Below are 27,929 nucleotides of genomic sequence, written 5' to 3' on the forward strand. Positions count from 1 at the left end.
TGCAGCGGACTCGAAAGTGGCTCTGACGTTTTGATCCTCGTTCCAGGATCCCAATGGGAGAAGGCATTCCCGAGGAATTAGGGTGTATGGAGGGCGAGGCGTCATCCAGCTGCGAGCTGGAGGAGTCCGACTGCGAGACGTAGAGGCGAAAGGACCTTGGCGAGGATCGTGGTCTCGAGATTCGCTCTCCCAGGAACGCTGCACAGGCACTCGAAATAAAACTGCTGCGGATATTCTGTACACTTTGATGAATTTTTATTTAAAACTCGTAACAAATGTCAAGCTAGTTCCTACCGGAGACAATTATCCTACCTAGAACCGAAGCCCAGTTGCTATATACGGACGCGTAATTAAACATCTTCGCCATCGATTCGCGGAAACGTTGACTTCGAGCGTGACAGAGCCGCGAGAAATTTAGGGGATAAATAAACAACGTCGTGCAGCGAACATATCCATGGTGAAACTAGAATCCGAGAACACTACAAAACGAAACGCAGTGTGATCGATTCGATGAACAACCGAATAGAAGACTCGCAAACCGAAATCGAGGGGACGGAACTTTGGTCTATCTTGACCCTGTATTTCAAACGCGTAAAATTTCAAGTTGTTTATCATCTCTTTTCGATTCGTAGCAAAGAAGAATGTTGAAGGGTTAAGTCTTCTACAAGGTCGTTAACGGAAACGCGAGATCTGCTGGATTAGGCGAGCAAGCAATTTGAAGCTCGTGGACGTACGATGTTCCGATGCATGTGGAGCTGGAGAAAATTGAAAATTCAGGTCTGAAGGATTGAGCAGTTTCTTAACGTATATCGATTTTACATGTTGCAAACTTATGTAAAATTTGTTCACGCTTTCGTCAGGATGAACAGTCGCGCGGTAAAAATCTTTGTTCCTGTTCGCGTTGTAAAAATGAACCGTGAGATTTGTAAAAGAGATATAATTAGTCCTCGCACGATCCTCGGAGTGAACGTACACAGAAAATCTTTCACTCTTGTGCTGTGAGATGTACTCCTTTGAGCGGTGACGTTCAAAATGAAACACAATTGGTGGAGTTCAAGTGCAAACTAGAATACGATGAAGTACAATCTTAGCATTTTTTGTGCAACTATTTCTGCGGATCGTGCAAGGGTTATGTTCGAATAAATATTAAATACGTAGCTCCCATTATTCGAAACACTGTGCGTCGCGTCGAAATGGTTCTAGCAGGCTTCGGAAACTCGAAGCTCGATATTTCGACGGTTGCGAGCGATTCCGTGGACAGAACAGAAAAAGATCTACGCTCGGTCGGACTACGAACGGTCGCTGGTGTTGACAATGAAAAGGGCGCATGTAAAACGGCTTTCTCCGACGTTAGAAATGTGTAAAATTGAAATACGCGGTACAAATATTCAGTCGATCTAGTACGGAGACCCTCGGGGACACGCTGAAAGATAATTGGATCGGCAGTCTATCCTCTAAAAAACGGTAAAATCGTTCGTTTAATGCTTCTAACGAGTCTGCTGAGTATACGGTTACAGCCGAGCATCTCGAATCATTTTCATTTCGACGCTTTCAACTTGAAGAAACGGATGGGATGCCTAGCACGCGGGAAACGAGTTTGTTCCAATTGTTATTGATTGGCGATTCCAAGATCTCTTTGGGAAATAGTGCACCGAACGCTCGAAAACTTGCTAAATGTTTCTCGGCGCGGAGAGGAAACGTTATGGTAGGTAATATTGTTCAGGGAACATCGTCTTCGAACAGTGTCTGTTGAGAGAACCGGACACAGTCGCATTCGTCTGCAGTCTACAACGACCGATCGAACGATCTACCCGATACCGATCGGCAACGAACACTGGTCGGTGTTCGATCTCGATCGAGGATCATCGAGCAGCTTTTCCAAGGAAACAAAGCGGTCGAAGCGCGACTTGTCGAATTACGAAATAAGAAATTAACGTCTCGATAGCCTTGACAAGAGAAAAATTGTTGTTCGATGCGAAACGTACGGTCACGTAGCCGCCCTATCCCTCCTACTGTGGTCTGATCCGCGGTACGGCTTCCAAATCATTTCTCTGTGCAGGGTGGTCGAATTAAATAAATCGTAAGCATTCCTTTCGTAAATGAAGACTACTGACAATTCTCTATAGTCTATAGAAAAGCCTTCGTAATTCTCTTCGGCTTCTAGCTTCTCTCTTATTTTCATGCTTATCTCCTTCTGTTTGTAATTAGTAGACTGCGAGAGATAGAAATTCGCAATTGTTGAGAAGTTTTAAAAATTGAAATTGTCAAAATATACGACTTCTGCATCAAAATCATTAAGGGAAGAAATAACATTCAATTCAGTTTCTATTTCTTGCAATCGATGGATCGATTCTTCGTTTATAATAATTTTCTTTTCCGAAAAAAGATTAGAAAATTTACAGTTATCGTATGTCTACATTTAGTTTAATGGTTATTCATTTCGACGCCGCATTCATGATTAACAGATCTGGTTTAAAATTCGTGACGAGAATGTCGACATTATATGACAAGGGAGACGTGCATTCGAATGAATTTTTCGTCGGCAATAGCGAACTGCACAGATCAGTGCGTTGAAAGATGTATATATTAAATTTGAAAAGAATACAGATGATGGAGAAGATAGTTGGATCGAGTTGTACTCCTTGTAATTGTTTCGCTTCGCAACATTTTCAGCCATGCCAAAATCGGTTTCGCAGATATCCGAGGGATCGTAATGCAATTTCGGTGGGTATTCGAATCGTTTTCTCACCTCGGAAGCAAAACTACTAATACGCGTGAACACAGTAAAAAGGTTAAAAAGAACGGAATATCCGAAGTTCGATGAAAATTGTGCCCTGTTAATTGACCCAGAAAAACGAGGGACAGCGACTGATTTGTCCGCGTTGTCGTCCGATCCAAGACTGCCACAGAGAAACGAATATTCGTCGGAGAATCACCGGGAACACGATCGCGACCGTAGCTGTTGCGTGTATGTTCCTCAACAGACCCCCGCTCACCAACATCGTCGAGACAAATGCTGCATCCTTATTGTCTGTCTGGCGTAGTCATCCTTAATAATAGCTATTCGATAAGAAACGTTCTCTCCTTATTTTCCTCTTTTCGCTTTTCCTATCCGTCGAATTCCTAGTGTCTACTTCATCTCTCTTTTTCCCCTTTCTCTCTAACATTGAATTACGTAGCCGAAAACGTTCCGTTATAGATTACCGAGAGACTTCTACGATACTGGTCGATCGCGCGCGTGCACTCTGTTCGCGGACATTTTGACTCGGTGCTTTTAGAAACACGGTTACCGAAACTCTAGTTTTCTAGTTTCACTTTTCTTCCTTTTAGTTTCCCTTTTCAAGCAAATCGATACCCAATTCGGTGCAACAACCAAATAATTGAATCATGACCTATAGAATTTTGTGCGATGGCTATTTATCGATCGATATCCACCATGCTGCTTCGATGATCGAAACGTCGAGTGCACGCGCGTTTACGTCTACGAAAAGAAAGTAAAGAGCACACAACGACGGATGGGAGGATTGGCTGCCGTCGCTCGCAACAATTCTAACGCTACCAAGGAAACGTGATTGCGTTTAGAGTATTCTGCACTTGAACCCCGCGACTATGCACACAGAAAGAAACAGCTCAGTTTAACATCGCGCGAACGGTTTGGTAAAGCTTCGTTCGAACCTTCGTCGACCAGTAAAACTTTCATTGTAGATTCCGTAAAACTAAAATACTTTAAGGTACACCAGTTTCAAAGATTGCAACGAAAGTCGGTACGTAGAAAATTCTGCTGGTGTTTTGAGAGATGTGTACGATCAATAAAGGAGCAGATTGAGAATATTGCCCCAGTTTAAGTTGCTTCTCCGTGGCGAAACGATCTTTAAAGAAACGATGCTCCATTACAATATACATTCCACATTAACCCTTAGCAGTCTAGGAGTGATTCTGATAGTCACCGCTAAAAATTGCTGTACCATTATTCAAAGAGTGGTGGACAATACCTTAAATTCTCTGGTATAGAAAAGTGAAGAAAGGGACTGGTGATAAGGTAAATTCATTTTCACAAATACTAAGGAGAAGCATGTAGTATTTATAGCGAGATACAAACAAGAGAATGCCCAGTTTACTCCAACAGATGACGACAGATCCATGATCTTAAAATCGTAACACTCAAACAGACAGGATTCGTAGCTCAAAAAACATTTAGTAGGTTAATAAAGCTTGCCTACAAGAACGGTCATAAATTGATGACTCCACTGTCTGGATCTGAAGTGGACCTGCTTATTAGGATAAGTCAAAGTCCTCAGAGTGATGAACAAATTACTACAAGTATTGCACGAGTGATTATATCAATTTCATATCCATCAAATGAAAAAAATCATATTCAATGAAATTATTTTAATGTTCTGGCTAATGGCTTTAATTTTCAAGTTAAAATAGCTCCGACTGCAAAGGGTTAATAGAAGAGGCAAACGCGCGTGTCGTTAGCAATTTTTAAGCGCTTCTTAAACATGTAAAACGATCTTCGAAGACGCTCGCTAATCCAAAATCAATACAAGAAGGAAGATCAACTTTCGAAGGAACAAGCACGCGACTCGATAACATAGAAATGATTAAAAATACGATTCGAAGAAGTGCAGCAGGCGCGACGTTGGAAGGTGAGAAACACGGTGGAAACCGCGAACGACAGCAGACAATGCGGTTCTATGGGGAGCTCTGATGGCGAAGTCTAAATAACGCATGGGGTCGGTCCTCCCATCCCTAAGCTACACGGTTCGAGTACAGATGACGAAGCTGTGGTTCGATTTACAGCGTGATCGATCGATCGATCGTGTGACGATCGGGTGTAGTGCTTCACTGGTTGTTGTTCATCTTCTTGGCCAGTTGGATCTTGAACTGTTCGTAGGTGATCCAGAGGATGATGTTCCAGGACACGAGGCGGGTGAAGCTTGGCACGAAGCCCTTGTAAAATGCGGACGTGCCCTCTTTCATGAACATGCGAACGGCGCAGTCCTTGACGCCTCTGTACTCGCCGGGAGTGCTGTTCATGTAACGCGTCTTCACCACGTCGACAGGACTCGCTGCCAACGTGGTGCAGAGTCCTGCGGCCACCGCGGCTGTCACGTGGCAGGGAATCCCGTCGCGGAGGTAGCCGGACTCCAGGATGAAGTCCTTGATGATGTCGTAGCATACGATCTCCGCCACGTTCACGATCGCGTTCCTCGAGATGTTCGGCATTGTACCTACGTTCACAGAGGAATCGTTAGACACTCGTCTCCGGAGTTTGCTTACCCCAGTGCCGCCAGGATCAACCAAAACTGGACGATTTTTCCTCTCCTCCTTTTCCCATTTCAGCGCCATGAGCATACTCCAACATCCCACACTAAGACCGTAGACTGGTCACGTATTAGTATGGTCATCAGAGAGGAGGATTTCCCCGATCTGGCGGCACTGGCTTACCCTATCGTAATACGTAAGGACGTATTTTTCGAGACGTCGTTTTAATTGATGTACAAAAATTTTATTTTGCATAAAGATCCGCTGTCTAGTTATCAGGTTGGTAGGAAAATAATGTCGGTTCTTGTGCAAGTGAACGTTTTAGTTTCATTCGAATTTTTGATCGGGCGTGCTCGCGACTGAACGGAGTAGACTCTTTTTTCCAGAATTGCGAGGGTGCGGAATGCGCCTTCTCATTTCTCGATAATGCAAAGATGGGGTTCTTCAGTAGTCAGAAGCGTTGGATGAAAGATCAATCTAGGTCGCGATCACCTTCAAAAGTCCTATTTTTACGTTTAAGAAGCGTGATTTGTATTATTCGGCAGCATGTAGCTGTCACAGCTTCATGAAAATAGCTACATGAGCAGCTTTATGCTTCTGAACAATGCAAATTACTCATGGTGAAGGTAAAAATAGGAAATTTTGAGGCGTCTGCGACGACCTAGATTGACTACCGAAAAACCCCACCTTTCCATTATCGAGAAATAAGAAGACGCATCCCGCACCTTTGCAATCCTGGAAACGAGAGTATAAGATGTCTCTTAGACGGAGAGTTCGGGAGCCGTTTGGAAGATATTTGAGACGTCTGAATGTCCAACAACAGACATGTTTGTGCTATCTGTGCTCGGCAATCACGGAGAGAATACTGTAGTGTGTGAAGTCGGGTTTGAAACCATTTGCAGTTCCATCGCGAAAGGCCATTTCACCGATTAAATTGCAATTGACTCCGACCTTCAAAAGGGTGGAATGGCTAAGAAAAGACGCACCTTTCCAAAGACCCCGAGTCCCTTCTTCGGCAGCGATATTCTTGTACGCCTGCAGAGTCGAGCTGTACCTCACCGATGATCGTCCGTTGCTACCAGCCTGCAGACGGACCTTGACGACATCGGTAGGCTGAGCAAAAAGCACAGCCATGGCGCCGGTCGTGATACCAGCGGCGATTCGCACAGAAACGTTCTTCGATCCGCTCCTGTTATTACCTGTTGAGAGAAAAGTCCACGATGAAAACGGATCCGCGTGGCGCGAGGCGTCTGTGTGTATTTTTTTTTTCATTCGAAATCGAAATGCGGTCGTTTCGAATTTATTTATTTTTTTTTTTTTGGATCGTTCTTTCGATATAATCGTAATTATGTAGGATGCGGGAGTTGGGACAGATCGCGCAGTGCGCGGTTAATCACGTTTATTAGCTCATTGATTACCTTACTGATTACAGTGAACGGTGTCTCGAGAGGACACTCCTCGGGAGAGTACAATCGATATCGCGTGCGAGAATCGTTGATCACCCGAGATCCACGGGACATGATCGACCGGATCATTATTCTCTTTGTATGCTCTTTCATGTGTTCTTTCGTGTGTTCTTTCTCTCGTGGATCTCGCGTGCGTTCGTGAAACCCGAGATAGAAATGTCGTTCGTCGAAGAGATAGTAAATCACAACGAAAACGTCCGCACAACGCGGCGATAAATGCAACGCGAAATTCGTGGCACGATTTCTAGGTTTGCGTGTGAGACTGGACTCGCGAAGTGAGCTCGTTAATGACAACACCGGTTAGAGAGCCGTATTAGTATACAGAAACACGTGAACGAGCATGCTCGAATTCGAAGGCACGGAAAATCGTGTCGACAGTTAGTTAGACGCCCAAGATTGCGGGGAAGAGTGCTCCGTGCTCCGTCGAATCGATCGAATCGTGCGAAAACTAAGAAAGAGAACCCTCCTTTTCGTAGTCGAGGCGATTTCCACGAGACTCGTGCGAGCAGCCTTTTTTGTCGAGAAAACATTCAACAGGAATATTTACTGCAGCACAAAAGTTGGGTTAAATTGGAAACCCATTTTTCAATAAATCTCGTACATCTGAATAAGTCTTGTTAAGTAGTACAAGCTTCGAAAATTTCTATTTAATACACATTGAAAAATATCTATTTGTGCCCATAATTATGATAGTGGTCCAAGTGAATGTCTAAATTCAAATTCAACTTCCAATTACTATATTTAAATCTAAATTCAAATTCAACTCTCAGCAATTTAGATCGAAATTGAACTTTCAATCATTATGCATATTTAAATCTAAATTCAAATTCAACTATTAGTAACCCAATTCAAATCGAAATTTAACTTGAATCATGATATTTAAATATAAATTCAAATTCAACTCTTAGAAACTCAATTTAAATCAAAATTCAACTTTAATCATTAAATTTAAATATAAATTCAAATTCAACTCTTAGCAGCAACCCAATTTAAATCGAAATTCAACTTTCCATCATTATATGCATATTTAAATCTTAATTCAAATCCAATTCTCAGCAACCCAATTTAAATCGAAATTGAACTTTCAAACATTATATTTAAATGTAAATTCAAATTCAACTCTCAACAACCCAATTTAAACCAAAATTCAACTTCCAATCATTATATTTAAATCTGAATTGAAATTCAACTTTCAATCATTATATTTAAATCTAAATTGAAATTCAACTTTCAATCATTATATGTGCCCATAATTATGAAAGTGGTCAAACATCACATTATTTTAAACTGAATCAGTTAGATAGTGCTTGTTAATTCAACATTATATGGAACTCATTTAGTATTAACTAGAGGGGAGTTGTTGCTCGCTTGCTTCGCGAGCTTCACGAGTAGGGTCGTTGTAGCTCGCTCGCTTTGCGAGCTCGCGAGAGGATTAGTGGTACGCATTTTATTTTAACAGACGTCGATAATGTAAATTTCTATTGAAATATTGATTAAAAGCTGCGACGTTCTATTGAAATATTGATTAAAAGCTACGACGTTCGTTTTTTTGTTGTATTGAAATATGATTCTAAAAGCACTTTTAGTTTTTCCCGAATTTTCCATTTTTCCGTGATACTTTTCCAATTTTTTTAAATCTAAAAACCTGATTCGGACTGTAGTTCGTTGTAACGAACATTTTTTTTTTAAATTAGCCAAATCGGTCCAGCCGTTCTCCCGTGATGTCGTGACCAACGAACAGCATTTGATTTTTATAATATGTATAGATAGATATGCTTTTCCTTGAATCTCTAAATAAGTAATAAATGATTTAGACCACTTTCATAACGATGGGCACATTTGTCTCGCATTTATTCGCGCGATCAACTTCAAAATTCGCGTTTAAATTTCATCCAGATAAATAGACCGTGGATTTTACACATCTACGACAAAAATAAGTGCAATAAGAAATTGCACACATACAAACAGGAGAAGAGATACATTTCAAGACAAGAAATGTGTCTCCTCGTATTTGTAATATTTCTCCGAGTCTCGCGCGAGTCTCCTCGAAATCGGCTAGCGAAGTTCATCGACATCACCGATCGATTCTTCAGGATCAACGTGGCCACCTTCCCCCGGTTTCTCTCACCCTCTCACGTTGCCATCCGCGGAAAAATAGAGAAGGGAAAACAAAAAAGAAAAGAAAAGAAAAAAAATATAGATCGAAGGAACGCGCGAGCGCAGAGTTCACAGAAAAGAAAAACGGGAGTCGGGAGGAGTTGTCTGGAGCTTCTTCTGGAGCCGAGATTCTCGGTGGTTGGTTGATTGGTTGGTGATCGATGGTGACCACCAGCCTTTACTTACGCGTCCACGTAAATGCTTATTCGCGTAACAGAGAGATGGACGTGTGTGGCCGTGTCGCACGCGTGTCTCTACTTCGGTTTCGATCGTAATAGGATTGCGTAATCAAAAAAAGTTAGGAGGTTGTTGGATGTACCGTCGATGATTCCAGCGTAGCGTGACTTCACACCGTCGTAGAGGCCCAACCGTATGCTGGCGAAACACATCTGTCTCTGGAGTCCCGCGGACAGACCTCCGTACAGGCTCCTGTAACCACCCTCGCTCAAGCTCACCGCCCTCACAATTTACCCTCAAACGTATCCCAGGGTATATTTTTTTTTGTTTTTTTTTTTTAAATTTTTGTTTAGATTTTTCTCTCTCTCTCTCTTTGTCTCTCTCTCTACACCTCTTTCTCTAGTTCGCTCTCCATTCGAATGGACTTTTACCGGAGCTCTATGTATTTGGAAACATTCGATCACTCTATCACTCACCCTCTCTCACACTCTTTCTCTCTCACTCTCCATTTCTCTTTCGCGTTGATTCGATAAAGCGTTTACATTCGAATGATGAGATTGAACAAATGCGAGCTTCCTGAGGCGAATGGACGCGTGTGTTTGATCAACGGACTGGCAATCTTTCCGCGAGATAACGATCTTCATACTTCTTGATACTTGATCGATCTCTCGACGTATCATTTACCGGCGCGGCGATTAGGCTGCCCGATAGGCTCGGAACGTTTATAATTTATAGTGAAGCAACTGGTCGCTTTGTGTTTGGATCGATGTTGTAAAAATACAATTTGTAAACTTGGTTTTTTTCATGCGACACGGTTATTTGGAATCATACTAATGTGGTTCTGGCAACGTGTTGAATTGAAATAACGTGACGCGAATTCTGAACACTTTGCTTGATTTTCTCCATCAATACTTCAATAATGTTCTGACCAAAGCCGTTCGATTTCTGTCAAACGTATCGTTGCCAACGTAAAATTCATTAACAGACTTCCGACAATTAAAGCGTCGATCGAGTTCCTTCTGAATCCGCAGTCCATTGATCAAATGCGACGAGAGTCGAATCTAGTCTTCCGAAAAGATCGGATGAGCACGAGAGAAAAGAGAACGAATCTTTCGAGTTTGACCGGGAGAGAGCTTGCGACGAGAGAGCTGTTGCACATACTCGCGGTTATGGCAGAGCGGATATGCACGCGTTGAAAGCGCAAAAACCAAAGAATGCATCGCATCGGTCCGGTCCGATCGGTTAATCAAAAAGAAAGAGGCGGCTTGCAGCTGATCTTAAGACAAAATAAATAGAGAAAAATAAGCAGAGACAAAGGAGAAACGAATATTCCGCTCGCCGAGTGCGGAGAGGCTTCTCGCAGTCGCGTGTTGCTTTTCCCTTCAACGAAATTTCCGTGCGTCATTCGCGAGCTAAACTTTCTCCTTCTGATTTTCTAGAAGAATTATTACAGGCTTTGCACTACAAATTCGCCATTTTGCGAATCAATTTCAACCTTTTGCAAACAAAGTACACATTTTTAAAGTATTTCAAACATGTACATCAAATACTTGCGGATCTTTATGCAAAATAAAAATTGTCTGCATGGATTGCAAGAAACAGAAACTAAATCGAATGTTATTTCTTTCCTTCATGATTTTAATAGAGGAGAAATCATATATTGACATCTTCAATTTTTTTGAATTTTACAACAAGTTTGAATTTCATCAACTCAATTTTGCCGTAAATGCATAAACATGCGCAGTCTAGTAATTACCAATTCATTGACTTCGTAATGTATGAAAACTGTGTGTAGATATATATGTAAATTCATTGTAGCCATTTCGTAATTATAATACATTTTGTAAATGACAGTACATACGTATTTAGCGAAGCGTATTGAGTATCGAGCCTTATGTTTGCCTCGCAGTGATGACACCTTTCATGTGTGTCCAAATAAATATATCATTTAATCTAAATACATAATGAATTTTAAATATCCTTAATAGGTGAAATTGCTTAGCAAAAGGTTGACACTTGACATGCAAAAGGGTGAATTTCGAGTGCAAAACTCATCTTCAATTGTCGCCTATACTCATTGAAATTTTGACTACTTTTCAGTGAGAATCGAAGTCTGTAAAGTAAAATTTGTTAATTGAATTTTGTAAATACATATTGAACTCTATTCTATCCCTAGTTACGAAGAGAAAGTAACGTATTTGGTTCTCCCGAAGATTGATCATCTTTCTTAATAATCATTGGCTACTCGAGTAAAATCGAAACAAGCAACGGGAAAGGCAACTCGCGAGCGAGAGAGGAAAGAAACGATAAAGTAGGCGAAAGGAGTGCCATAGACGTGTCGTATTAATCGAACAGCTATCGTCCACGTGGTCGATAGGGTGTCGCGCAACGACCTAGCGATGGGATTAAACGTATCGCGAGTAAAACAAAACCCAATCAAAACGTACAAAAACTATCGAATCGACAATCTTTACTTCCAAACAAAAAGCTCGATTCTTTTTCTCAGATTAATCTCTATGAACCAACGTCTGCGCGTTATCTATATAATTACGATCCGGACGATAAACCACTCCTTGTTCGAGTCAAGTGTAATTAAATAATCGTGCTGTCTACGTGCGATAGTATCTGGAACATCGATTTCTAATGAAGTCTCCGAGAGGATCGAATCGATCCTAATTGTGTTCAGGTTGATCCCATCGCTAATCAAACAGACCAATTCGACGAACAGTCGATGGCACTCTAATCGATGTAGAGAAAGGATAATTGAACGTAAGCGTTGTTTAAAGAAGTAAGAATAAACCAACAAGGTAGTTAGCGCGGTAGCAAATTATCGGTTTTCCAATACCGTGACTCCGTCACCGCGATTACAGCCGATCGATCTCTCGTTCCGTCGCTGTCGGTGCTCGAAATGGACGCGTGATTTGATAATACAATTACGGCGCGATCGAATTACAGTCTGTTTTACTTCACAATCGGCCGGGCTACTCTCGTTTCGTGTATTGTCTACGATTTCTGCCACTTTGCTTCGGGAACTGCGCTGCTCGAAAATCGCGGTTGCAAACAACGTGAACTCTTTTGACTAATTCACCACAGAAGAAGATAAAATGAATAGAAAGAACATTTACGACGATCAGAAATACAATTCCTCCTGTTCTCATTATTTCGATTGTTTTTCTCGCTTCCACGAAAGACGCGTACGCGCATTAGAAGAATATAAATGCAGAGTTCAGGTGTTGAAGATGGAGGACGGTTCTGTCCGTGGCAGTTTGGCCCGGCGCGATCCGTCCGCGTATAATTAGTTCGTTAGTGGGGCATCGACAGCGACAGGAGCCTCGATCGGTTGATGAACAGTGACCGGCAGTTCACGGGGAAGAAATTAGAAAAGAAAAAGAAGCAGCGTCGCGGAGAGAGTCGATTGCGGTCCGATCGCAAGATTTGCGTCGGTTTTCGTTAAACAAGGAAAAGAAACTAGCAGGCCTACGAATAGAAATCAGCCAGCGCGGGAATTGAAATCGAATCGTCGATCGGGCTGAGAAAGACTCGCCCCCGGCATATTATGTATATAAATATATTTATAATATTCATAATTTGTATATGGATAGATATTATAGATAGATATCGTATGTATACACTGATCCGAATCGGTGGAATCGTACGCAACGATCTCTATGTACAACAATCATGTATTTGTATATGGTTTACTACCTACCCCGTGCCTCTCTTAAATTACGTATAGGATCGTGAACAACGTACCTTGCTCCCTCCATTCTGACGATGTTCCATACTGTCTGCCACAGACCGGGCTGCGTCTGTCTCATCGAGAGCACCGTGCCATCCGCGGCTGGTATCAGAAGAGGACGCGTCTCTCCGGCGATCTAAACAAATTCGCACACGCTTACAACTCGCCGAATTCTATGTATTGGGTTGGCAAATCAGTTCGTTCGGTTTTTTTCGAGTGGAATAAATCAGAAAAACCGAACGAACTTATTTGCCAACCTAATACATGCTTCGTAAACGCGTGTCAACACTTTCAGCAGATAAATCTGCACGCTGAAGCAAGTGAGACACTTTATACGGGCTTTGGGTTGAACCGAACGACTTTCATTTGGTGCAGACGTGAAAAAAGATTTTACAGGGTGCTCTTCGATTTAGTTTTACATTGAACGACGGAGCGCAGACGTTGGTTCTGCACCCTCGTCGTTCAATGCGCGACGAAGAGGTTCTTGGAAGGATTTTATTCGAGGGTGGGTTAGTGGAGGAGTTTCACCCTTGGAAACGAGCGCAGGTAGATGGTCGTACGATTATTCTTGACGAGATCGTGGCGGTCAGAGTTGGGCATTAATCGATTCAAATTTTAATCATGATTGATTGATTGATCTGTACGATTTAAAAAAGAGATCATCGAAAAATCGACGATTGATTCAATCGATTGATGAAGTTAATCGTCAATCGTTGATTAAAAGAAGAAATCATCGAAAAATCGACGATTGGATCAATCGATTGATGAAGTTAATCGTCAATCATTGATTAAAAAAAGAAATCATCTAAAAAAAGCATAAAAGCACGTAAACAGAGTTTGTATTACATATAGACCAAATGACAATACACCTAAACTCAGTTTACATACATCTTTTTCAGTATTCATACAGTTTTGTTTCCGTATTTTATATCGAAATTTCAGCAGTTAATCATTAATCAATCATCCGATTGACGATTAATAATTGTTAATCGCAATTAACGACTAAACTGGGAGATTAATTGTAAATTGCGATTAACGATTGAAGTAGAAATTTAGTCGTCAGTCGTTGATTAAATTTTTGCCCAACACTGGTGGCGGTTCGTAGATCGACGATGTACGGTGAAAATTTCATGACCTAAATAGAAGAAAATCGATTTACCTGCATCCTGACTTTGGCCGTGTCCAACGGGAACGTCATCAAATCAGCGATGCAGGCCGCGGTGCCCGCGGTGAAGAACTTCACCCAGAGGGGGAAGTCGTCCTGCTTCATTGTGCTCATATTCTCGCTTTTCTCTCTTTCTCTCTCTCTCTCTCTGTTCCCCTTTGTCCTCTCTCTCGTTCCGTTTTGTTGCGTTTGCCTGAGAACTGTTTCGATGCGTGTGCTTCTGGATGGTGCGTGCGTTGCGTCGCGTCGGGTACAGCGTGGGGGAATGTTACAGTGGATCGCTCTCTTTCTCTTTCTCTCTTTCTCTCTCTCTCTTCTTCTCTCTCTTTTGTTATTCTCGTGTTCGATTACCCGCGTGAACGTTATTAGAGCCAACCGAGCCTGCCACGGCTTGTCTCGGCGAGATCCTTCGTTAGAAAAGCGCTATGTACACTATGTACAGAGTCCTACCAGAGGACAGGAACCTTTTAGATGATCATCGAGCGAACGGCTGATTTAGAGGCGGAGCTTTTTAGGTTCCCTGAAATGATCAGGATACGCGTGCAGTCCCCCCGACCGCGAGCACTCGTGTTTGATGTCTTGATTGTGAAGTACTTTATACATACTATTCTTCTGCAACAGAGCAATCAAAGAAATACGTGAAACCCACGTCGAAATTAACCGGCCCATTCAAACGGGCTGTCGTCTTTTCAGTCCGTCGTCAACCCTCGTTATAGCCCTCGTCCCCGGCCCGCCCCTTGTCCTCATTTCACACATTATTCTCGGAATCTGATTGTACAGGATCGGGATTATCTGATGGCGTACGAAAACGATTATTCTTTCAACGAATAAGATTTACTCAAACAAGACTTCGTGCCACACACCTCCAACATTTTATATGAATCTTGCAATGTTCCATTATCCATCGAACATATTTTACTTGAACGTCCAACTGTTCTGTTGGAATATCTGCAAAACTAAGTCGAGTGTTGAAGGATACTAAGGGTGTCCCGGAATATTTTAACGGTCCTCGGGTCTTTGTCATTGACTTCGGTCAGAAGTGGATGGCCTGCAACCTTCAAATACAAAGAGGCCCTGAGTAATAAATTAAGGGACTTCCCACATCTGTTTTTCCCGAGTGGACCCAACAGGGGTTTTTCTTTCCCCTAAAACTTTCTCTGTAGCTTCACTTCAGTTTCGGCTCGCTAACGATACAGACGTCTTCTGACTAGTTCTTCTTCGGTTAAATAAAGAACAGACAGTTTGAATTCTTGTGCGTTATTTCTGCATTATAAATACCCATTTCCATTATGTTCAACCACATGGACAAACCTTCAACTTGCCTAGCAGTCTAAGTGAATAAAGGGGTTCTCTCCAATTCTCTGAATGTACAGGATCGGTCTGATCTGATGAATAAGATTTACTCAAACAAGACTTCGTTGCACACGCCTCCTCATCGGACATTCATACACTACACACATCTATAAAATTTCCAAAGAATCCCCAACATTTTGTGAATCTTGCAATGTCCCATTATCCATCGAACATATATTACTTGAATGTCCAACTTTTCAACCACATAGATTAACATTCAACTTGCCTAGCAGTCTAAGTGAATGACAAGGGGGTAGACTCGTTCCTAGGAGTTCAAGGGTGCGGGATGCGCCTTCTAATTTCTCGATACTGCAAAAATGGGGTTTTTGAGTAGTCAAACGCAGTACTCTAGCAAGTTTTCAGCACAAAGCTGCGACAAATTAAGCCACGTTATCTAGCCCTTTTGACTACTGAAAACCCCCATTTTTGCATTATCGAGAAATGAACAGGCGTATCCCACATACCCCCTTATGGGGGTTTACTCGTTTTCAAGGTTGCGGGATGCGCCTTCTCATTTGGGGTTTTCAGTAATCCAAAGGGCTAGATAAAAGATCAATCTAGGCCGCGATCGCCCTCCAAAGTCCTATTTTTACGTTTACGAGGCGTAATTTGCAATTAAACAATGTAATGATTTCGGCGCCACAGGTTCGATCAAATGTTATTGACTAAGTAATTTTGCAATTTAAATTGTTCTTCACGTTCCGACCCAAATGTGGACCATTTTCAAGAGAAATTTTGCGTCTGTAAAATACTGTAAGCTATAGTAATTGTCCAACAAAATCGCGGGTAATACGAATAAAACTTTGACATACTTGCTAAGTGTAAACGAATTATATAAATTCCATGATGGAAATTAACACCATGCCGGTAGACGTTAAACTGAAACCATCGAAACGTCGAGAACCATTTAAATTGCAAAATTGCTTAGTGAGTAACATTTGATCGAACCTGTGGCGCCGAAATCATTAAATTGTTTATTTGCACTATCTACGATCAACATAAACGAAAATTCTTAATTTGCATTATCCGGCAGCATGTACCTATCGCAGCTTTATGAAAATGGCTACATGCACAGCTTTATGCTTTCGAATAATGCAAATTACGCCAGGTAAACGTAAAAATAGGACTTTTGAGGGCTATTGCAGCCTAGATTGATCTTTAATCTAACGCTTTTGACTACTGAAAACCCCCATCGTTGCATTACCGACAAGTAAGCTTCGAACCCGTCCGCTCCGGAACGTAAAAATGCTGCGAATGTCTCGCCATGAAGACTGGAATGATTCAGAGACGTCGAAATGCGAACAAAGAGTCGAACCTTGAGGACGCTCATCGCTTCACACACCGCAGCGAACACCACAAAAACCGAGTCATGGAATATACGAATTTATAAATACACCTTCGAACGAATTTCACGGTCCCAGAGACGTTTGAGAATCGGATCACAGTCTCAAGCTGAGAAAAACAGCACGACGGGTCTTGTTAGCCAAAGTTCGACGACCACCGGATTCTCTTCGGAACGGATCGCCGATTACACTGATAAATCGCTGTTATCTCTGCGCTGTTATCTCTGAGGTTATCGCGAAAAATAACGGCGTGACATAACTTCGGAACAATCGGATCGTCTAGCGCAGTTTTTATCACGCGTTGCGTTACGTTACACGATTGCTTTTTTCCCACGGTTGATTTCCATAGTTCACGTGGCTCCACGTAGGATGCGACGCTGTCTCTGACGTTGAAGAACGGGTGTAGTGCGCGTGGGTAGTCGGGCACGGGTCGATCCCGCGTGCGAAAATAGAACGCGCTATAGACAGTTTGGAGAACGGCCAGAGCGAGAACGGTCCGATTTTTTCGGGCAGATTAGGTACGCTATCCGAACCAGCAAAATGATCAATCGGTATCGGAGCGAGGCGCGTGCGAGACATTGACATTCAGGGTTCACGGCTCTTCCGGCTACTCACGGTCCCCGTATCTCGAGAGATAGCGGGGGATACACCGTGTCTCGTGACGCACTGGGCCAAACAATTACAATTAGCGACTGTGTTTTTCCCTGATAACTTTGTGTACCAAGTGCTATGCCTTATGTAACACTCTCCAGACCGTTTAATTCTAATCAGTTCCCTATGGCAATTGCGTTCTTCGAAAAAGTTCACAGAACCGCTCCACATTCTTTGGACTCTATCCCAAGATGATCCGAAGATCGACCTCTACGACATCCTTTCGCAATAAATTCACATGAACTTCATTCTCCTAAGAAATTATGAGACGAATGTTTGAATCGTAAAGTGGAAGAGCAAAGAAACTGTTTCGATATTGAGTGTTTGTTAGGCATTCTTTACGGAATGTTTTCTCTCCCTTCAAGTTTTTAGTACATAGAAATGATTGCCTCAGTTTGATAGATTTGTTTCACCTCAACCTGTCGTTCATATTACACTCTCCAGACTGTTTAATCCTAATTAGTTCGCTTAGCAATTGCGTTCTTCGAAAAAATTCACAGAACCTCTCCTCATTCTTTGGACTCTATCCCAAGATGATCCGAAGATCGACCTTTACGACATCCTTTCGCAACTGGTTTTAATTCTAATTTGTTTTTCACCCCTATCGAGTCAGACTCGTGATGAAGATTCCGAATAGAATCTGATAAATTTATATAAAATTCTATTTTCGAGACTGTCTAGACATTCAATAAATGCACATGAACCTCATTCTCCTAAGAAATTATGAGACTAATACGTCCTAATCACTGCGACAGTAAAATAAATCGTAGAGTGGAAGAGCAAAAGTAACAATTTCGATATTGGGTGTTTGTTAAACATTTTTTTCAGAATGTTTCCTCTCCCTTCACGTTTTGACCGACACCAAAAAATACATTAGTTCAAATGATTGCCTCAGTATGGTAGATTCGTTTCACCTCAACCTGTCAATTATGTAACACTCCAGACTGTTTAATCCTAATCGGTTCCCTTGTTAATTAGGTTCTTCGAAAAAATTCATGAATCTCTCCTCATTCTTTGGACTCTATCTCAAGCTGATCCGAAGATCGACCTTTACGACATCCATTCGCGACTGGTTTTACTCCTTGACCCCTAATTTGTTTTTTAACCCCATCGAGTTAAACTTGTCATGCATAGATATTCGATAAATGCACATGAACTTCATTCTCTTAAGATTCTGATCTGATTATGAGATTACTGCGACCGTGAAATAAATCGTAGAGTGGAAGATCAAAAGGAACAATTTCGATATTGGCTGTTTGTTAGGCATTCTTTCGGGAATGTTAACCGGAGAAGAGAAACTACATGTCTGCTAGCTAGAAACTGGTTGGTTCGCGATCGACCTATTTCCAAGGGCTCCTGCCCATCTCGCCGATATGGATACACGTGCCAATACCTTTTTGACACAGTGTATATTCGTAGCCAGTTATTTCGGTCGCGAGGCTGTTTTCGCTCGAGACGATGAAAAATTGTTGCGAGGCGAATGGTTCAGCACGCGACGGTGTGGTCTTAATTAAATAACAAATATTAGGTCGTTCTTAATTACTGCCTTGTACAGTGCTTTCTACCCTTTTAAGCAGTTTTCTGCAAGATTTCGCAAGATCTCCATCAACTATTGCTTTTTTATTACCACGAGGGTAAAGATGCAGTGCACGAAAGAAAAAATTGTGTGCTGTTTAAAGAGAGTTTAAGAGTAAGAAGTCATATAACTCGAGTTTTTGCTAATAGAAAACAGAAATTCTACGAGCATGGAATCTTTAAGATGCCTGAAAAATCGCGAGATCATTAAATTAATTTGAACTTAAAATTTCCCAGAACAAAATGTCGAAGGATATTCTGAATGGTAAAAAATTGGCTTTCATTTTCCTTTGAGAGAACGAAACTTTCCGAACGACCTAATATAATCTACAGTAAGGAGCATAACTGATTCCACACACTTTAAATCAGAATAACTTTTATATGAATGGACCAAACGACTTCAATTTCGCTGTAAGGCTAGAAGAATTAGTTTAGTAAATAACGTCTAATAAATAAGTTGAAAAAATGCATTTGGTCGGAATTGTGAAAAACAATACTAAAAATTGATTTTTACAACTTTTTTAGCTGGCCCAATAACGAAAATTTAAAAAATGTGTTTTGTCAACTGGTATAAATTATATAAGCTCTGAAAATGTCATTGAAATTGGTTAATTGGTTTGCGAATTATAAACGATCAAAAATGGTAAAACTTGCCAATTTATAGTACACTACAACAAATTACCAATTTTGATCGTTTATAATTCGTAAACCAATTAACCAATTTCAATGAAATTTTCGGAGCGTATATGATTTATGCTAATTGACCAGACACATCTTTTGAATTTTCGTTATTGGCCCAGCTAAAAAAAATTGTAAAAATCAATTTTTAGTATCGTTTTTCACAATTCCGTCGAAATACATTTTTTCAACATATTTTTTACACATCATTTACTAAACTAATTCTTCTAGCCTTACAGGGAAATTGAAGTCGTTTGGTCCATTCATGAAAAAGTTGTTCTGATTTAAAGTATGTGGAATCAGTAATGCTCCTTACTGTACATATGTAATAAGTAAAAGATACCGTTACCCTTTGATATTCTGCCATATTTGCCTTGCTTCAGATATTTACGAACAGGAGAATGGCACGTGATTCGAATGGAAAGACAACGTCGCGTCGCCTCGGGCGATTAGGACAAAGTCTATCTCCTCGGTTTTAGACCATTGGAGACTGGCATACTTATTTTTTTATTTTTATTTGCGGTCAAAACGCCATTGGAAAAACACATGTCCGTCGACCGGTTACCACGTTTTGCCGTTTCGAACGCGGTGCCGTGATTCCGAACGAAAACCGAAATCGTAAACGCTGAGAACCGCTTGCCATAACCTTCGGCCGCCGCTGATTTCTATTGTAAAGTTCGATCCTGCTCGCATTCTGGTGGTATCGCCGATTTCCCCAAAGAGAACACGCTACAACACACATTCCTTCGCGGCGACTCGCTGTTGCAAATAATGCGATCGATCCCGAAATTCAGCCATGCGTCTGTATATACCATTGCATTCTACACATTGTGTGCAACAATTGAAAAATATACGTATATTTCACCTCCAAGAATTCGATTTCACATCGAAAAGGATAATATTATATCTAGACTGCGGATCAAAAACTCAAAAACTGTTAGATAATAAAATTCGACAGGATTTACTTAGATTTTTAATTGTTTCGAATCTATGTATTAAGTGTGAAAATAAGTTCCTTCCCTTCTAAGAGTTTCCAGTCCTATGCAACAATTTCAAGCAATATGGCGAGCGAGATGCATAATTTGCGTCACTGCTTATTCTTTGCATTCCAGCTTAGGAGATCAGCTGTTGAAGCTACTGAAATGGTTTGTGCGGCACTGGGAGAGAACGCTGTATCTTACAGAACATGCAAAAAATGGTACCAAAGTTCAGGTGCACCGAGAAAGTTTGATGACAGTCAAAGGAATTGCTCAACGAACAATAGTCAGACGTAATCAGACGCAAGAAGAATTGGCAGAAAGATTGAGAGTCACTCCAGACAAGATTTTATTATATTTTATGTACATATAAAATTTGCATTTGGAAAAGAAGGGGAAAGAACTTATTTGCACACCTAATGCAATGGCTGTTCCCATTAAAGACAGGATTTTATTTCATGACACTTTCTTAAAATTTGTCAATAGAACAGTCATTAATCTTTAATGATCGATTCTCCTAGATAATCCTGGATCTTTATGCATTTATGGCTTATGAAAATGTTCAAAAATCCCAGAATATAAAATTCGAAAGACTTTATTAAGATCTTTATTTGTTTTGGATCTACAAAGGCTGTTCCCATTAAAACAGGATTTTATTTTCATGATTTTATTTGTTAAAATTTGTCAATAGAACAGTCATTAATCATTGATAAATCGGTTCTCCTAGATAATCCCTGGGCAACAGCCTACCACAAAATTAAAGATGAAGAGTACCTTTCGTCAGCCAATTCGACAACCACAAAAATTCCACGAAACCAAAGTAATTTAGCTAATGAAATAAAAGTTGAAACGTTAAGATGTAGTTAAATGTGTGTTCGATCGGAGTTACGCGAGGATCGTGAAGGAGTGTTGTTGTTATCTTGTTCCAAGATGGCGTAATCGAAAGTGTGTCTCTGTAGGTGTCCTTTCACACTGATTATATCTGCGAGGGAATATCGATCTGCGACCGTCGACTGCAAACGGGACTGTCACGGGTATTTAAAACGCCTTTCTAACAATCCCTAGCAAACCTTGGCGAAACGATACCGACGATCCTGCCATTATCCTTGCGCAGGAGTATGCAGTCGCAGAAAAGGAGTGCGAGTATATTGATTATCCTTGACGCGAACCGAATGTAGCGTGCCATCATACGTTGTTCAATCGTTTTCTTTGAATTTTCATCGGGATCCGAATTCTGTACACATCTGTATAACTAAAAATCTCGATGCAGAGACTAGACAGATCCACTGTTTAATAGAAGTTCTCCAAATACACATATTTCTTGTTTCATGGTATTTCAAGAGAAGGATATTAACACTAAATGAATTCCATATAATGTTTAAATAACAAGCACTATCTATCGGTTCATTTTTGACAATTTCGTAAAAATTACAACGTGAAATAACTGTAAACTCATTATTTTTCAATTTCCACTTAGATCACTTTCATAATTATGGGCACATATAATGATTGAAAGTTGAATTTTAATTTAGACCTAAATATAATGATTGAAAGTTGAATTTGAATTTAAGTTTAAATATAATGATTGAAAGTTAAATTTGAATTTAAGTTTAAATATAATGATTGAAAGTTGAATTTCGATTTAAATCTAAATATAATGATTGAAAGTTGAATTTGAATTTAAGTTTAAATATAACGATTGAAAGTTGCATTTAAATTTAGATTTAAATATTTGCTCATAATTATAAAAATGGTGTAAGTGATATATTTCTTGTTTCAAGATATTTCAAGGAGATAAGGATATTACCACTAAGTGAAGTCCATATAACGTTGAAATAACAAGAGTTTAGTTTAGTTAGTTTGCTAAACGTTTGTCCGTTTTTTAAAACAATTCTTTTTCACTTTCAAGAGAATATTATTGTTTAAACGAGAAGAAAGTAGACCGAGATTTCGAAGGAACTGGCTTTGTCGAATCGATGGAGCCGGTTCGACGCGTATGCGCTGCAGAGGCGGTGTACAGTGTACATTGAACACTGTTAACGTCAAAATTTTAATGCGTCAACCAGAAGTTTCACGCACGTATGCCTAAAGTTGATCTATTATGTAGAAACAATCCTAAAACTGCCGCGTTTTACCGAATCCATAAAGCGCGATACCGTCGCGACGAGACCGAACGTCAGAGGTTTAGATAGCAAACGTCCGATTCCGTCATCGCAAGCCGTTAGAATATTCAGGAATGACAGAAAGGTGAAACGGAAATGTCAACACAATAGACAACGTTTCGAATAATTCAAATCCTATACTACGGCCAATGTCAGGGTCGGCTTGAACTTTTCGAAGCTGAAAGAATTTCGAGACACTTTAAACGAAGAAGTAGAAGAACGATTATTCCCCTTTAGAAGCTGCACGAAGTTGTTGCACAAGTTTAAAAATGGCTGTCAGGTTTACCAGACTCGCGGTACGAATTTTTCGAGATGTCCATTCGAAGCCGCAGCAGCTCTTGATCGTAGGACAGCGAATCCGAAGAATGAAATTTGAGAAACGAGGAGTACAATGGCCGGAGAGAACAGCTATTTAGATGAAGGAACACAAACCGGAGCTGATTCTTTTCACTTAGAAATCGTACAGAACTGAAGAAGACATTTTTCGAGCGAACTGTGTTTGCATTGAAAATCAGTGAAATGTTCAATGAATGAAGGCGCAAATAGAATTTGGACACGCGGAGAACAATGGCCGGAGAGCCGAGCTAGATGAAAGAACATAAACCGGAGCCGATACTTTTCACTTTTGTTACAGACCATACAGAACCGTTGCGAAGGTCTCAAAATCGTTATAAAATTGTATTGTACGAATTTATTTTGATAAAATAAGATCGGCATTTCTCGAGCGAACTGTGTTTGCGTTGAAAATCACTGAAATGTTCAATGAACGAATGGAGGCGCGAATAAAATTTGAGAAAGCTAGGATGACGATGGCCGCAGAGCCGAGCTAGATGAAACAACATAAACCGGAGCCGATACTTTTCACTTTTGTTACAGATCATACAGAACCGTTGCGAAGGTCTCAAAATCGTTATAAAATTGTATTGTACGAATTTATTTTGATAAAATAAGATCGACATTTTTCGAGCTAACTGTCTTTGCAATAGTCAATGAAATATTCACTGAATGGAGGCGCGAATAAAATTTGTGACACGAGAACAATGGCCAGAGAGCCGAGCTAGATTGAAGAACATAAACCGGAGCCGATTTTTTTCACTTAAAAGTCGCACAGAACCATCGCGAAGATCTGAAAATCGTTGTAAAATTGTATCGTACGAATTTTCGGAATATTCACTCGAGATGGATCTTGATAAAGGAAGCATCGACATTTTTCGAGCGAACTATGTTCGCAATGAAAATCAGTGAAATATTGAATGAATGGAGGCGCGAATAGAATTTGAGAAAACGAGGAAAACAATGGCCGGAGAGACGAGATGTACGAAAATAAAGCGGTGCGGTACTTACCAAGTGTACTGTGAGTGGATAACAACACAACTGGAACAGGTTACCGTGAAAGCACCGTTTATACCGGCTCCCGGGCCAATGGTAGCTGGGCACAGTTGAATGCCGCCTATCAACGGCCGTCCCCTGACGTCAGATTCGACCAAAGGAAGCTTAGCTTGCGGCGCGGCGGGATCGATAACTTCCAGGAACGTGGTGTGACAACACTTTGGCTGCATATCCTTCGGGGTGGGACATGCAACGCGGTAGACAGGCGCAGAACGCGTTGTTGCAACGTTCGCCGCCCTTGCCGAGCAGGATTTCTACCCCATTGGGGCGCAGAATTTGCTCTACCTTTTCAGTGAACATGTTTCCTTGCATCTGTCGGACAAAAAAATCGAAAAAATTGAATAGAAATTTAATATTGTTTTAGAATATCATTAAATTAATATGAAAATTTATATATCTAATATTATTCGAGGGGGTAATATTATTTTTAGAAATTTTATATAGAATTTAGTATTGTTTTAAAATATCATTAAATTAATATGAAAATTTATGTTTAATATTTTTGAGGGAGTAATATTATTTTTAGAAATTTTATATAGAATTTAGTACTGTTTTAAAATATCATTAATTTAATATAAAAATTTATGTATCTAATATTATTTGAGGAAGTAATATTATTTATTTAAATTTTATATAGAATTTAGTATTGTTTTAAAATAACATTAATTTAATATGAAAATTTATATGTTTAATATTTTTGAGGGAGTAATATTATTTACAGAAATTTTATATAGAATTTACTATTGTTTTAAAATATCATTAAATTAATATGAAAATTTATGTATCTAATATTATTTGAGGAGGTAATATTATTTATAGAAATTTTATATAGAATTTACTATTGTTTTAAAATATCCTTAATTTAATATGAAAATTTATATGTTTAATATTTTTGAGGAAGTAATATTATTTATAGAAATTTTATATAGAATTTACTATTGTTTTAAAATATCATTAAATTAATATGAAAATTTATGTATCTAATATTATTTGAGGGGGTAATATTATTTATAGAAATCTTATATAGAATTTAATATTGTATTAAAATGTCATTAAATTAATATGAAAATTTATATGTTTAATATTATTTCAGGGAGTAATATTATTTATAGAAATTTTATATAGAATTTACTATTGTTTTAAAATATTTTACATTAATATGTTGAAATTCTATCTAGAATTGTTTTAAGCTTTAAAAAATCTGGACAAATTCGGGGGTACTAATTATTAAGCATGCACTGTTGGAAACCGCGGGGGTTGGAGTGAACTATGCACATGTGCTACCGAGTCGTGGGAAAATGTCATGACTCGTCGTGGAAACCTATTTTGCCGCATATACCGTCGCTTTTTACACGAACGTGTAGGTGGATGTGGGTGACGGGTGTCGGATTCGAGGAACCGGAAGCTGTTCCGCGAAGCTACAGCGAACAAACAGCTTGTTGACACGGTTCATTCGCAGGAGCAAGCGGAACGAATGTTTCAGTACTGCGCAATACGATCCGTTGCTCCATTAACAGGAAAATTGATTGTAATCCCCATCGAGGATAAAATACGGTTCTACGGGTTTATCTCCTTCTCGATAAACCTGAGCCACGCGGAATAAAGATCACTCGACAATCGTCTGATATGTTCCCTCGAGAGGTTCAGATGAACGGCCTCGGCTTTTCCAGATATTTTGGAGTTCGACACGCGCGACCACACTATCTTATCAACGCGCGAACGATTAAATTTTTTTTGGACTTTATCGTACAGCTTGACCGCGCTTAAATTGATATTCTTCGATAAGACTCCGTCGAAGCATAATTCGGAGCTTTTGAATAGGAAAATGTAATCAAGAAACATGGGAAGCACAATTTGAGAAATGGAGTTATGTTTTTAATTATGTTTGTTTTAATGAAAAACAAAAAGCAAAAATATTTGGCCCATGGGGGGATCGAACCCGCGACCTTCGCGTTATTAGCACGACGCTCTAACCAACTGAGCTAATGGGCCACCTGACAAACTTCTCAGATTACTCATTTTTCTCTACTATATTTTCAATGCACATTGCACTTTTTAATCGATTGTATCAAATATACTACCGAGTAGTAGTTCTGTAATTGTTTGTTACGCAGTTTTTTATGAAATACTCCTGCGAGATGATCTATAATTGATGCTACAAGTGAAACTTTGCTCGGCTAACCGTTCTATGATAGTTTGCACGTCATTACATTGCAAATAATTGAACGGTAATAAATGGGCATCGCATACTGTTGGCTGACTGGGCTATCGAAGGAAATAGAATGTCTGGACTTTGTCTACCGCTTGAACTTTGAGTATGAATAAGGAGAGTCAAATGGAGTTAACAATGTGGCTTGCAACGACGGATAAGTATCTTATCGAGGACAATTTGTCAAACGAACAATGTACTTTGGAATTATTCTGTCCCAGTTTTGTTTAGGCATTGTTCTTGTATTTAGTCTTACATTCTACTTTATGATATTAACGCAAAATTGAAATTTCAAGAATAAAGAGATATTCCGAGAGTCACAGCCAAACGAACTAATATCTACAATGTGCCCAAAATTATTTAATATAATTTACAATTAATTGATATTAATGTTGTCGGTAAAATAGGACACTAATGTAAATTCCTATTCCAGCTTTGATAAAATAGGTATTTACATTATCGACAACCACTGTATGCATTGATGGATGGCGTCATCTGATATTGAGAACTGGAACTCGATGCAATAAAAAATTAAAAAATGGTGACCTTCATTTCTCCCTTCGCAATTGCGACAAATGACAATTTTTTTAAAGAATTATTTACACATTAGCTAGTAAACTAACCCTTCTAACTACTTTCCTTCGAAGGTCGAAGATTTTAAAGCATTGATTTCAGAAACCTTCGATGGTGATGAGTAGACTGCGGATCTTTATGCAAAAAACAAAAATATTCTGCATTGATTGCGGGGGGGGGGGGAAGCAGGAATAAAATAAAAATTTATTTCATCCTTTAACGACTTTGTTACGCTAAAAACAACGTTACAATATTCTTGAATTTTTCTGATCTATTATTACTGTTTTATATTTCACCCAAGTAATTTTTTCATAAATGAGATTCGAAGTTTCGAAGTTTCGATTTCTGACACTTCGAAGGTGATGAGAATTGAAATTTCGAAGCTTCGAATTAAAACTTCTTTTTATTTTTTATATATTCTGTGAAAATTCTGTAAAAATTTTTATTTATATGTTCCTTTGTAAAAAATCATAACATAACATGAAACTCGTAAATTACAACTTTATGCGATTCGAAAACTTCGAAGCTTCTCACACAATGGAAGACTTCGACATTTTGGACACTTCGAAGGCATCGAAGCTTCAATCCTCTCTATTTCAAATAATTCAATACTTCATATGTCGTATGCTTCGAAGACTTCGAAATTTTTGACACTTCGAAGGCATCGAAGCTTCAATCCTTTCTACTTCAAATACTTCAAAACTTCGTGCGCTTCGAAGTTCCCTTCGTTTCTTCGAATCTTCAGAGTCGAAGCTTCAGAAAAGTAACAGAGCAATACTTACTCCTAACATCGTAAAAAAGCTCAAGCTGTTGGGTCCACTTTTGAAAAACACTTTATACACCCACTGTACACACGTTACTGCTTTCAGACACTTTCAGATTTCAGACGCGTATGCACGAATGCACAATATTGCACAATGCACTTGCAAACGGAAACTTGGCCAGTGATGTCAAGTGATGTAGGAAAGTGCAAGATTTCACGCGCATGCAGTGTTGTTAGATGGTACGGGAAAACTCGCGCATGCGCGGCGAATCCAGGAACGTATC

At 39.8% G+C, this 27,929-nt stretch overlaps 2 protein-coding genes and 1 non-coding gene across 11 annotated transcripts in view; 1 reads left to right on the top strand and 2 right to left on the bottom strand.

Annotated features, from left to right (window-relative positions):
• Nucleotides 1-242, top strand: part of LOC143208595 (cytosolic carboxypeptidase 1) — an 80,322-nt gene extending 80,080 nt beyond the window's left edge. For all 9 annotated transcript variants that reach the window (XM_076423095.1, XM_076423089.1, XM_076423088.1 and 6 more), the window contains one exon: nt 47-242. Coding sequence is in view for 1 of the 9 variants with exons in the window: in XM_076423091.1 (XP_076279206.1) it covers nt 47-143 (97 nt within the window). In the remaining 8 variants the exon portion in view is untranslated. The remainder of the gene's footprint in view (nt 1-46) is intronic.
• On the bottom strand, nt 232-27,821 carry LOC143208602 (dicarboxylate carrier UCP2). The gene is made up of 7 exons (XM_076423129.1): nt 27,665-27,821; nt 24,056-24,412; nt 13,967-14,584; nt 12,822-12,943; nt 9,211-9,320; nt 6,255-6,467; nt 232-5,234 (listed from the first exon to the last, which is right to left on the bottom strand). Exons 3-7 carry the CDS (start codon nt 14,084-14,086, stop codon nt 4,846-4,848), a joined length of 954 nt encoding a protein of 317 aa, XP_076279244.1. The 5' UTR covers nt 14,087-14,584; nt 24,056-24,412; nt 27,665-27,821; the 3' UTR covers nt 232-4,845.
• Nucleotides 26,019-26,092, bottom strand: Trnai-aau (transfer RNA isoleucine (anticodon AAU)). The gene has a single exon. It is a non-coding gene; the product is annotated as a tRNA-Ile (tRNA).
• Nucleotides 27,822-27,929: the final 108 nt, after the last annotated feature.

Source organism: Lasioglossum baleicum, chromosome 5 (assembly GCF_051020765.1).
Source record: "Lasioglossum baleicum chromosome 5, iyLasBale1, whole genome shotgun sequence".
NCBI lineage: Eukaryota > Metazoa > Arthropoda > Insecta > Hymenoptera > Halictidae > Lasioglossum > Lasioglossum baleicum.